This window comes from Symphodus melops, assembly GCF_947650265.1.
Source record: "Symphodus melops genome assembly, chromosome: 4".
Classification (NCBI taxonomy): domain Eukaryota; kingdom Metazoa; phylum Chordata; class Actinopteri; order Labriformes; family Labridae; genus Symphodus; species Symphodus melops.
In genome coordinates this window covers 26,920,727-26,934,499 of record NC_136694.1, presented here as the reverse complement: position 1 = coordinate 26,934,499, position 13,773 = coordinate 26,920,727, and the positions used below count along the sequence as shown (strand labels likewise).

At 40.6% G+C, this 13,773-nt stretch overlaps 1 protein-coding gene across 1 annotated transcript in view; it reads left to right on the top strand.

Moving 5' to 3' along the window:
* The window catches only part of LOC306822672 (plexin-A2-like), a 98,618-nt gene that overhangs the window by 27,779 nt on the left and 57,066 nt on the right, over nt 1–13,773 (top strand). The window contains exon 4 of the mRNA XM_079341825.1: nt 11,753–11,887. Coding sequence (XP_079197951.1) covers nt 11,753–11,887 — 135 coding nt within the window. The remainder of the gene's footprint in view (nt 1–11,752; nt 11,888–13,773) is intronic.

The window sequence follows — 13,773 nt, the reverse complement described above, 5'->3', positions numbered from 1 at the left end:
GAGGCATGACTATAAATGCCATCAGCGGATCAGTCAGGCTGCAGGGTCGCTGCAAAGGTCAAGCCTGCCATAGGAAGGCTGTAGCCGGGGTTAAAAGTCGCAGGGTTAACCAGAAGTCTTAGCATTAAGGCTCCATGCAGCATGTGGATGTTTCCATCAATGTGTCGAAATGAGACTGTTCCTGTTCCTAACATAACAGGACATTTCTATCATCACTTGACACTGCTTGCTTGCACCTGGTGGTTGATTTTATGTGAGTGATACCCCCCAGCGGGCAACTCTGGGCTGACACAAAAGGGGCTTTTACACACTACAGGGTATTATGCAAATGAGGTGATTCCAGGTGTTTTTGTCATATGATAGCTCTGTTTCCAAAAATCACCTTTTTTTTGTTTTGCTTGATGCTGCATGGGCTAAATTTACAGTCTGCATGGCGTACGCTAAACTTCATGAAAATGTTATTCAGAACTATGAAACTACATTTATGTACAGTGCCAGATTCAACAGTTGGCTGGGGTAATTTCGGACCAACAAACACAAATCTACGCAGTATTTGTGCTGCATACAAAAACAATTTTTATTTACTAATTAAAGTAAATAATGCTGCTACAAAATACAGAGAGAAATGTTCTGTTTGTGTCGACTGTGGCGTCTGCAGACAAGTTTCAAGTCTTAACTCTGTTAATGAATGAAAAATATATAAGTTAGATGTGTAAATGTGTATAAAGGCCTATAGACCGTCTTACCTGGCAGCAGTTATAGCCATTATATAAAAATATCAGAGCTGATTACTAAAAAGGAAGGAAGGACCGTAAACACATTTCTGGGGATTTATTCAGTTGCACTTTTGGTACGAAGGACAGCAGTCTCTGTCCCTTTTCCTACTGTAGCCTTTCATGTAAGTCAGCAGCGAACATACTGTGGAGTGACGCCGTACCTGTGCTAACCCGTGGCAGCATCAAACACATTACAGGCGCAGAGTAGAATCGATTTTCTAAAGAAATGTTTCTGAAGAGCGATGTACCTCTTGAAAGGGCCGTGAAGACATACAGTGCAGAAGAGGATGCTCTCCTGACAGCGTAGGAAGACGTGGACCGAGCAAGTCAATATCAAAATAACTTCATGCTGTTTCAGAGGGGAAAGCGATGACATACAAAATCATACACGCCTCTGCTGCGGTCACATTTTAACATATGATTAAACCTTTTATGTTCGCCAAAAGATTTAAAGCAAAAGACACGGCAGAGAGCGAGAGTGACGTTAACTGTCCTTTCACTGAAGCATCACAAATGTGATCCCTGCAACTGCCTAAATACTGTCATTGAGCAAGTCACTGGTGCCTTTACAGTCCAGTCCTTATAAGTGAACTCGCTGGGTGTGGGTAAATATCACTTGCAGGATGCAGACAATGTCAAACGAAGGAGGCGAAGGAAATAAAGGCGGACAAGAGCATTACTTTAAGCTGCACTATTTCCCAAGAAATGGTGGAAAGTCTTAAGCTCAAGGCAAATAAAGCCTTAGTCAAATACTCTCTTGAGCAAATAGCAGATTCATTAAGGCTTATTGAGAGGGGGGAAATTCTCCAGTCAACGGCTAAATGCGTTGGACTTTCCGAAGTCACGGTTTCTAAGGAGGGCCGGGAAGGAGAGATTAGGTGATAGAAATCATGAGAATGGACGCGGCGGCAGTGAAGGTGTGTTTGAGGCTAAATTGAAGGGATTTTGTATAACTGCGAGAAGCCAACTGGACCCGAGGCTAAAAAGTCTTTAGAGCAGATTGCTGTTAGATGTCTGAGTGCAGCTGAAATAGTCCGGTGGTATTTCAGAGAGATCATTTTATGAGGAAATGTGAGGTGTTCGTCTCTCGGCTTTTCCTGGCTGCAGTTTTCAGTCTTACGGATTTACCATACACTGTTTGTATATATTTTCAATAATCAATGTAAAAAACATGTAATGTTATGATAGTCTGATTGCTACGCTGTCTATTACAGAATAGCAATAGACAGAGATACAAATAAACGTTAGGACACAAAATGTTTATTCTAATGTGACAATAAAGTAAAAATATTAAGTTCATCCAAAACTAGGAGAGGAAACATTGAGCTGGATTTCATCTTCAATGCTTCTCTTTGGAACTGAGGACAACATCTCTGCTCCTAATATTCATGATCTTAGTCGAAAAAAACCTTTATAGACGACATGCATATATGTGTTTAATCCACATCCCCTTAAAATTGTCAAGAAAGTCATGCTGACAGTCTGGAAGTTCGGCATGTTTTTTCCCCTTCAAACGAACAACCACTTTGCCGCTTACTTGGAAGCAATATCAAGCGGAAGAAGGTCAAGTAAGTTGTTGAGAGGAGGCATATCGCCATCCACCGTAGCAAAGCCGGACACAATTCTGTCAATAAATCGATTCTCGCCCTCTGCTTGTGTAGCACAATAAAAAAGGCCTAATCGCATTAAACTGCAGCTCGACTTAACTGGGCATGTAAACGCACTGACTCACGGGTTGAGAATATCAACCTTTTCTTGACTGTTTTATTCGCATTATTTGTTTTTGCCAGCATGAACATCCTGTAACCATTATCAAGATCATTTCCTCATTATGGAAAAGGCCTTTCTCACAGTTTTAATACAACATTGCATGTTTCAGAGTCGGTCAGCACAGCTGCTTTGGTAGCTCTATCTCTCCGTCATCTCCTCTTTCTCTTTCCCCCGCTTGATCTCACAAATGGAAACACACATGAGGACCATGTCTGCGGTCAGGAAAATGAAGACCATACGCTGACCATGAATTGTTCCACTGTCCCCCCCCTCCCACTGCTTTTGTTGGTGGGCTATGGGAAACCTGACAAACAATAGGAATGATTTTGAGGGACTGTGGGCGTCTGGAGGAGGACAGGAAACGGAGAACAGGAAACTCAAGTGTCCTCAAGGAGAGAGAAAAGACGTGTACATGCAGAGACTGAGCGGAGACTGTGGTGAAGCTGCAGAAATCTTGGTATGAAGACTTGGAAGCTCGCCACGCAGCTGAAGGTTAGAGAGAACCGAGAAGCTGGCTGCTGAAATTTGGAAGGCCTCACACAATAATGTTCAAAAACAAACATGTACCGTCACGCACACACCTTATCCTCCCTTCTAACCCAGTTAGTAATCGCATTTGGATACGTGCACTTGCAAACACAGAGCATATCCACTGGCTGTAATCAATACGCCTCTCTTTGCGACTGCAGTTAATGTGATGGCTGAATGATTAGTCGTGTCCTGTAATACACATCTCCACCTCAGTGACCCCTCAGCTTTACCCTGAGTGTTCTCTCATTAGCATTCAGAGCCATGATGGATTTATGGGCTAATCAATGCCCGCTCTCCTCCCCTGTCGTCCACGATTGGACCATATGCACATCCACTCAACCCTAAAGGTGGCCAGTTGTCTGACCGTATGTCGCTGCGTGTCCCGTGTCACAATATTGAGACAAGGCTGCGCCAAAATCTGTCTTCCTAACAGTCCGTCTAAATCTACTTCAGATCCAGTCGTGCGTGTCTTTTCATTCTGTGCCCCTTTTTCACTATAATGGAAGATGTCTGTGAGGTCTCCTGCCAGAATCTGACTTCTTTACTTTTGGTGGTTTTATATGAAAAACAATACTTTCCTTGGAATAAGGCATTTGCATGCAAGACGGCATAATGTGGAGCAAAATGTCACATCAAAACAACCCAAACTCCTGGAAACATAACGTGTGTATTACAGTTTCCCTGCTTAATTTAGTTGACAATATAATCAATACCTGGATGATGTCAATAGGAAAGAATTTGTCCATGAATACATTTGAAATATCGCACACAGCGAGCTCAGGAAGAAATCAGCTTGTTTGGTTTATTCTGAAGAAGTAGTTCTAAAATCACGATAAAAATGTGAAATTCAGGCGTGATCAGAACTACAAACAGTATTTTGTTTTCCAGTGTAGAAAGACCATGTTTTCCTCTGATCAGTCGTCTGCATGCAGAGGACATGAATTCAAGTTAAAATGACACAAGGAGATTGCAGACACAATCATGTTCCCCGGAAAATCCTTTTTTTTTAATTTTTTTTTTTTTAGAACTGCTTTTCTAATCGAGTTTGGGAGACAATAGTGATAACTGTCAATCAACAAAGTTTGATCTTTTGACTTGAAACACAACATTTATGTGAACTTCCGTATCAGGAGGAAGCTTTCAACCTCACACAGTAGCATTGCGAGCTATATCGCTAACGTCACACTGGAAAAAAAGCTGAACAAAAGTGAAGACACCAGATAGACAGACATGTTGGTTTGTTTACACGCACTCTGCAGTAACAAATATCAAAGTACAAATTGTTGTGACTTCTTTTTGGTGATTTTATATGAAAAATCGTTCTTTACTTTGATCACATGTTTTGCATGCGCAGGGCAGGATTTTAAGCTGATGAGTCGTGAACAGACAGAAACCCTGGAAAATTCATTCGTATGTCAGAACTTCTTTCCTAACAACGTAGTGATGTCACTTTCATCTTTGCCTGGGTTTTTTCAGTAGTCTATGTTTTTTTAAGGACTTATTGAAATGAAAAATGTAGATAAGACACTCAATCATCGGGATGGCTGCCGTGTTAGGGAAGCTACGTTGGGTTGCATAACATTGTAAGCTCACGGTAACATCAAACTGGATGAACTTCAAACAATACCTAAGTTACTGCACGGAGACATCTTCTTTGGTTGTGTTAGTCTTTCTTGGAAATGTAGCACAGACGTCTGTCTGCAACAAGTATCAAATCACAATGTTTAATAAAACTGTAACAAAATATGAAGCAAAAGGTCGCATGCCAGCATAAACCGATACCAACTCAATGAGGTTTAGTTGCTCTGATGTTTTCCAGTATAATGGAAGATTTATGTGAGCCTAATTCTGACTTGTTTACTTAAAAAAAAAACAATACTTATGCTGCAATCAGACGTTTGCATGTAAGATAATCTGATCTTAAAGAAAATGTCAAAAGGACTGCAGAAACAAGCCCGTCTCTGGAAATAAAGTTGGTTGATAATCTGCTCTTCTAAATCAAGTTGTGGTTGTAATATAATCGATGCCTGGATTATGTCAATATACAATGTTTTGTGTATTGAGAATGTTCAACTACAGCACAGCAAATCAAGAAAGAAATCAACGAGAGCAGTTTACTGAAGATACATAGAAAAGAAAATAGAGTTACTTTCTAAAAATAAAAAAAAAAGAATAATTTGGCACATCAAGCACCACACGGTGAATAAACCTGCATGTTATTCTAAATAGAAGAAGGAACATTATTAAGTGAACTGCAAAAAGTGCCAAGTCATTACCAGGTCACATGGTAAAGAAAGAAGAATTACAGCTTTGGGTTTGTGGACAACCTCCATCTTTCAGACTCTTTCTCAGTGCTTGATGTATGATGTAGGCGACAAAGTGATAATCGATACTTGTGAAAAAAGCATTACTGGCTATGTTTTGACAGTGTGCTGAATTAAAACAAAGGGCGTTCAGTTTCTGTAGAGAAAGCAGGAAAATTTGTAATGGCATCGCATTTCTCTAAAAATGTACGTCTACAAAAGTCGTAGATGAACTTTATTTCTTGAGGACAGGGTTGCAGATGACCGGCTTGTTGTGGAGTAAATGAACCGACCTCCTCGTGTGCTGCTCAAGTCGGACAGGGCGGTCTTCAGGGACAGATGAAACCTTGTCAAGAGTGGCAGATTGGATGTGATTGGTTGAGCAGAGTGCTTGCTCCCTCCTGGGTCATCATCCATATGTTTAGGTTAGCAGGCTGAAAGTGGACGGCACAGACCGGCTGGTCACATATGGACTCAGTTTTTTTTTTCACGAGTGGAGAGACCTCACCACATAAACATTGCAATCATCTGCCTTAAACAGGTCTCCCAATCTGCAGAAGGAAAGCAGGGATTCCTGGACATTTGCATGTTTACCCCCTCTCTCTCTGCTTGATGAAAAATCATCAGCTGAAATGAATCTCGTGTAAATACTCACAGGAGAGACATTTGGGTGAGTGTATTGCTCATTGAAGGTCTGGCAGCTTTACAGTGGTGCCAAACAGGGCTCGAGCCAAGTGACATCTTAGAAGTCTAGGTTTTTTTTGTTTTTGTTTTCTTTGGCTCTCACAGGATGAGAACGAGGCCGGGCATTAAAGATGCAAAAACCCAACCACACGAAGAGGAGGCTGTTTTCCTTAAGAGCACATGGGCTCAGGTTGCGTTTCTGTTTGTGGAAGTCATGCTAAGCTGGGTTGTTTATACCCCCTGCTTGTTCCGTGAGGAAATATCAGCGGCAGGAAGGATATCGTGGTTATTGGGTTGAATATTATTCATGGGTTAAATTCACATTCCAGCCAGTTTGGAGACACTGGAAAGAGAGTAAAAGGAGCAGCTCATTGAGGTCAGGAACATGTGGTATTAATGTTAAACCCGTTTCGTTCTTCTGTTACATGACATAGACCACACAAGAGAAATCTGCTTGAATGCTAGAGGGTGGTTTGCGGAGGTTATTTTCAACATGTGCAGCATTTAAATTCGTCTTCAAAAAAAATCCTGACTATTTACACAAGTCACCATTTACACTTACACACTTGTCATGCTTCTCACGGGGATCAGATTTTGTTATTTTTTTTATAAAAAAGTTGAATGCGACCACAAAGCATTTGAAACGAGTTGACATCCAAATGTCCCTGTTGTAGCGTTACATTGAGGTGTAACTAATCACACTGTGGAAATGTGTCGTCGCTGGGTCAACAGCAGCTGAAGTCAAACTGGAATATTAGTTTAATTACTTGTCTTGTATTCATATATAACCAGAAACGGGATTTCTCACATACAATGAGAATGTTGTAGCGTGTATCCCTTAATCACTTAACGAAGAGGCAACATGAGTAAAGGAATTCAAAGATAAAACTTTTTATGTGTCTGAACTGTAACCATATGTCAGCTGGCTATTGTTATAACTAACACATAGTGCCAAAGTTGTTCTTCTGGTGTTTTATACTGTGAATGTGTATGATGACATGAGGCATAGATACGAAGACATAGTGTCAGGCTCTGCTTTTTCGTTTACCATATTGTAACATTGCGCAGGGACAACCATGGCGTCCTTTTTGCATTTTGCCCCCCAAGAGAGTGACGTGTGGAACAGTTAACGTCGACTGCTTGTAATGATAATAAATACTATATTAGTTCAAATGTGTTTTTATATTCAAGTCAAAAAGAACAAATAATCTTTCTGGTCTGAAGTTTGGAGTTTATATCACATTGACTATGCTGATTGTTGCATATTGCGTGTATGTTCTTGATATGTCGTAATCCATGACAATGTATTGATTAAAGAAGTGATCATGCACACAGTGTACGACCACAAATTTAATGAGATCCACCAACAAAAGAGTGTGTGCAGAGTGTGTTTGTGTGCACATGGTGCATATGTGTCTTTGTTTGCATGCCTGTGTGTGTAGGTGTGTGTGTGTGTGTGTGTGTGCCACTTTGTGTGTGTCAGGCTCATTATAAAACCAATTAAACCCGCCTTACTCTCATTATGGAGCTGTGAGGCTTAAGCAGAGATGGAGGACCTGTTGTACTCCCAGAGGGCTCCTGTCTGGTCAGCCCTGTTTTAAATGATAAAAACACTTTTAATCCGCTGAAATCAAACACCACAGATTGGTCACGATGGGTCAGAATTTGTCTGAGCTCATCCTTGCACTCTTGGCCCTCTGTCAGCCTCTTCATTGCCAACTAAAAAGCACACACAGGACTCTGTATCTATCCTTCTGTTGAACTAATGTTTGGTTTTTCCTTTAAAAATGGTTTCACCACAGAAATACTAACATGCTCTGGTTTCCATCCCTGCTATTTATGAAACGAGAAGTGTGGGAAAATATAATGTAAACTGGCTCAGTTACAGCGTGGGACTGTAGTATGGGAGAGGAGAATTAGGATGAGGATAAAATAAGGAGGAGGAGGAGGAGGAGGAGGCAGTGTAGGAGCTGGAGAAGACAGGGCAAGAGAAAGAAAGGAGACAATGAGCGAAGAAAAAGAGCTTAGCTGGGAGATAAATCTGTCTATGAAACAACTATTTAGAGGATAGGATTGTGCACAGTGCTGAGGTAATGAACTGTGAGAGACAAACGGAGTCCTCTTATGATCTGGTGAAACAAATAATCTCATAACATTATGGACTGTATTAACTGAGCAGCAGCCTCCAGTGCTGAAAATGATGCCAGAAAAAAAGGCAGTTCCTTGAGTGTCCACTTGAGGCTAGCTCGAAAAAGTTTGAGAATCTGCACGAGACCTTTATATTAAAACACCAAAGTACATGGTCTTCTGTACTTTGTCTTTCCATGACATTTACTTTTAATGATATCAAACCTAAATGTTCACATTGGGAGGCAGGTACTGATGACTACTAAGCTGAACTCAAGGCTTCATAAACCCCCTGGATAAACCGATGGGTAATGTCACGCTGGCTTCATCTTTGTTAAAAACGTACCACTGTGTTCAGATTCAGGATTTCTGACAATCATGATCTATTCATCTCTTCCAAGTTTAGAACTTACTGAGAAGAAAATGAACAGTAAAAATGTAAAATGTCAAGACTAAGAAGATTTAACATTATGTTATCTGCCTGAATGCTAGTAAATGCTGTTTTTAAGAGAAAGCAAATATATTGCTTTGCTTTATATTATTGTTAAATTTCTCTCATATTTACCATCATTATGCTTTTCAGGTGCATTTTTATCAAGACGACTCTTAGATAACGTTTATCTTAATGACTTACAACCTGAGGTACAGTAGCACCAATTATGACGCATTTGAGATTCCCATGTAGGAGGAAATTGGCCACCATGGGAACATGGTGCTTTGAGCTTGTTTCTTTGGTGTGTTTGTATGTGGATACACCCAAATGTGTGCACGTATTCTCTCCCTCCCTTCGTCAGTCCTCGCTGGCGGAGCTGACAGTCAGAGAGACACAGCTGCCTGGAAGGTGGAGGCGTGATTGATTGATGAAGTTTCGGTGCCCAGGGGATCCAATCATGTAATCAGTTTGTATTGATTGACTGTCCCTATTGAGAGAGTGCTGAGGCTCTGCCACCACGTGTGCAGGCGGGACCTGGCACACACTCAAAATCTTCTGCAGTCAAATTTGATTTGGATGGTGAGGTTGCTTAAGTCCACGCGTCAGGATGCATGCAAGGAAGACTGGCAGAATCGCACTGCAGACGTTCGCAACACATGCGCAATTCTCTGCTCCAATTCCTTCATTATTTGTTACATTTATTTTAATTATCATGATTGAGAGATTAATTCAGATTTGCTGTAATTGCATCACATGTTTAATGATCTGATCTCCCAAGGATTTAAATTAGCCTTCAACCTTGGTTGGCATAGCTAATGAGCATTTTTCTCCTCTCATGCTTAATTCAGACTCTCAGTTCACATTTCTGACTTATATTACAAGTGTCAGGTTATCATCACTCCATGATGCAATTCACATCATTTCTGTGCTGCTATGATTCACATCATTCCTGTGGTGCAAGATGGGTTTGGTGAGTGCAAAACTAGGTATCATTTGTGAAATAAGAATTTTTTTTTTGGAGCATTGCCAAGATTTTTGTGGTGAAAAAAAAAGGCAATGGTTATAGAATAAATAACAAACAGACGCAGAGATTTCTCCGTGTGGTGAAATAAAAAGTCTTAACAGTTTCATTATGTAGTGAGTAGAAACAGAGAGATTATATCAGCAATAATAAAGGGGTTTTCAGTTTACCCACCACTCTGAATCATTAAAAACGGTTTCACCTCCTCACGAGGCAGCCTTTTGACAGCTCCGGCATCAGTAAGACACTTATTACAAAGACAGACCGGCTTATTTGTTTGCTTCACAGGAGCAGCACATCTTGTTTGTAGGCAGAGGTGGGAGAAGAGAATCGAAAAAGCCTTCACCACTGGGCATCTGCTCTCCATGTCTGCATTTAATGAGCCCCACAAGATTGTTCCCTGAAAGTCGTTCCAAAGTCAAATTAAGGCTGAGCTCACTGAACACGTTTTAAAACTGAACTGCGTCATGGCTATAACCTCAGGGGGGGATTTCCGTCAGAGTGGGACTGGTGTTCAATTGGACTTTTGAATTAGTTGCAGCAGATAGCCTAAATCTTTCTGTGCTCCACAAGCACTTGCACTTTACTGTGTATGCTTCTTGTCACACAGTAGAGCTAAAATACTAATTTAGTGACCAGATAAAAGCAGATATCAAGAAGCCATTCAACAGTGAAATGAAAAGCAAATTAAAACTTGGAGAATTTAAGTGCAGTTACTTCAGCCTACCATAAAATCTGGAATATAAGTCGCATTAGTATAGAAGACATAGTCGGTTTTTGGGGTCTCCATGAAGAAAAAAAGGCGTAAACTGTTGTCCTGTGAGATGACTTTCATTACACTGAGCAAAGTCCACAACATGCAGTTTTTGTGCAGTTGGTGCTCTTTCTTGGACAATCTGTTTTCACCATGTGGCGTTTGCAATCCTGCTTGCAACTAAAACTGTTATAGTTGTGAAATACGGACCTACAACCTGTAACAATTAAGCCTTGAGTCACATTAACAACCTCTGCTCACTTGTTGTCTTTGATTGAGGATTTGTTCAATCAAACCAGGAACACCACGAGGTTCATTTACCTGACAGTTTTCAACCATTTTCTTTAAAATGCATGAAAATGAACAAATTTGGGAGAAAAGTGTTGCTATCTATCTCAGCACGTTTTACCCAGCAAAGTGGCCGCTCTCAATAAACTATGGTTGAGAGGGAATTCTCTATCACGTCAGGTCGCTCGCAGTGCTGCTGCCAGCTGCCCCTGTGGCCATGTCAACAACCTCAACTCCGTCTGGAGATGTTGTGTAGAAAAACAAAAGTTCACTGTGATTCTGCCTGGGCACCAATTCAAAAACTACTTGGACACTTCTGGAGCTCTGACTGAATACCCTCAAATGCTTTTAGCTTTAGTACAAATACAAAAACAGACCACTTATGACTCATTTCAGATTGGCAGCTTCTCTGTTAATGAACTAATGTTTTCACAACAGAATGCAGGTTATTTACTGCCTTTTAGTCCTGTTCAGATAAGTACATAGTCCACAGAGAACAACATGCAAATGACTCATAAGAGGACATTTTCCACAGTGCAGTGAAACAGTTTGACTTTTTTAAAGTTATTGTTTTCATAACTTCAACTTCAGTACCAGAAAGGTCAGGTCGTTGCATTACCCAAAAAGTCAAAAACTATTAGTTTTACTGTGTATATATATCACCAGTAGAACTAAAACAAAGATGGTGAAATGGATGGTAGCTTGAACTCAAAGTGAGGTTTCTTGTACAGCTCAACAGTTTCAACTATCCTGTTTTAAAGATTACAATTTTGGGTTCAGGGACTCTACAGTATGGTGTTTAATATAGAGTTTTATATCATTTGTTTATATGTAAATCAGCTATAAGAGAGTCCATACTCATTCTGCTGTGCAAAACAAAAACGACAATAAATGTTGATTTAATTCGATTTCAATGAATATTTTGTGATAACATCAGTGTTCTGGAGGGACAGATTTACAAAAACGGATGTCACTCTACAACTGTACAGTTACCACTCAGAGACCATGTCCTGCAGCGAGGCATTCACTGTCTCTTCGTCTCTGTGTTTGTTCGTGTCTCCGCAGATCAGAGTGGACGGTCCTCTGGAGGGAGGGGTGCTGTACGAGACAGTGACCGTGATGAAGGATAGCAGCCCCATCCTCAGGGACATGGCCTTCTCCCTGGACAGGAACTCTCTTTATGTCATGTCTGACAATCAGGTAAGAAAACATCCTCACTTTGCTGCTGTTGTCAGGAGAAACTAGAGCATTGGGGTCATGTAGAATAGTCAGACTCTCAGCAACAAGCCGATGAGTTCTAGCCCCGTAACATAAGGCATCACAAGGGCAGGTAGTTGAAATGTGTAATTAGATGTCCAGAAACCTTTTTTTCCCTCTTCTCAAATCTTGAGTCCTGAATTGAACGATACCCAGCTAGCGTACTGTGCTAATACCAGAGCGTTAAAAAAGATATTCTAATAGTTACTGCTGTGAGCTCTGAAATGTTTGGAAGGATATTCTTATCACTGTTTTATGGTCTGTAACTCTGTACACTGAGAAAACTGTAAAATAGAAACCGGCTGAGAGCCTGGAAAAAGCGAGTTTATATTAGCGACAGCTCGGCTAATGCCACCTTGTGTCTACCTTGGAAGCAACCTGATTCTCATCATGAGACTTCTTTAATTCATCACTTTTAGCCGTCTTAAATTTACATTCTCATAAATACAGCTTTAAAATGTGTGATTGGAGTTAATGCTAGCTCATATTTAGCTATTTTCGATGCTTATCTAGCACTGCACTATAGGCTACTGTCCACAACTCAGTCGCTAATAGCTAGTAGCTATAATTTGTAATCGCTTTAACGCTGTTTCGGATGAATTCAGTTGGCTTTTAGAAAGAATTTTCTGGTATTGGATTGGTGCTTTGACTTGCCAATACACAATACCACATTCAAGGCTGCATCAGAGGCCTGCAGTATTTTTTTGCATTAGCATTTAATTTTTTTCTTAGAACGTAATTGGATTGTTTTATCAGGGTAGGGCAAAACAATATTTGCCTTTGTTCTGTCCAGATTTGAGAACTAAAGCTTGCTGGGGGGTTTTTTCTGTACAGTTTGTGGATGAGCATTAAAACTGTTTCAAACAAGCGTGTTAATTTATTTTAACTGATAAATTCATGCTATTTTATCTAGATTCAGACCAGATGATGTTGCCTTATCCTGTCATCCCGATGTGGCAGGATCCAAACATGACGAAGAGTCTGTCTCCAGTCAGGGTTGTTAAATATGTAGGCTGTGTGTAAGGGGATGGACCACTGTTCTAATTACTTATCCATGCGAATCGACTTACAGCGCATGCATCTTTTGTATGTGACACACGCACCCCATACAAACCCTTTTTTTGTTTGTCTTCTGTGCTTGTATATCTCCTCTCGTACGCTCCTCACTTGGCCCGGAATCACAGAGGCGAGCAGTTGTTGTTGCTGTTGGACGATATTCTCTGCACTCATTGGAGATAAGAGTGAACAGTGGTAATCACTTTCAACTCCCATCAAGTGATTATTTTGGCTTGGCTGCATGGCACTGTGAAATGGGATTAGGTGTCAGTGTGGCCAAATAAAAAAATAAAAAAAAACGCTCTGGGATGTCCGCTGACTGCTGGAATGTATCGAGCCACAGTCACAGGACAGAGAGGGCAACGGGGCGATTGCATTTGTGTCAGTAATTCAAAGGGATAGTTTGGATATTTTGGATTGGGGTTGCATAAGGCATTTATTGACAGACAGAGTATTACCTAATCTATGCGTACTGTACGAGTTTGAATGTTGTACAGTTAGAAGAGTTGTGCCAGCAACCCAGATATCCCAGTCGTCAAAATGACTGGGATATTTACCGACAACAGCCTTTCATGCATACTCTAATATAACAAAGAAGACATCATCGTTGTTGGTTTTGGGAAGGTTTTGTTGGGTTGATTTTTGGGTTGAATTTTTTGGACTGGTTTTCACCAACCAAAACAATACACCATGCTTGGAACATGTATTTGTCTGAGTATACGTTGATCAATTTTGCTCTTTTAACTAAACTAAAAGGACTTCTTCTTCTACTG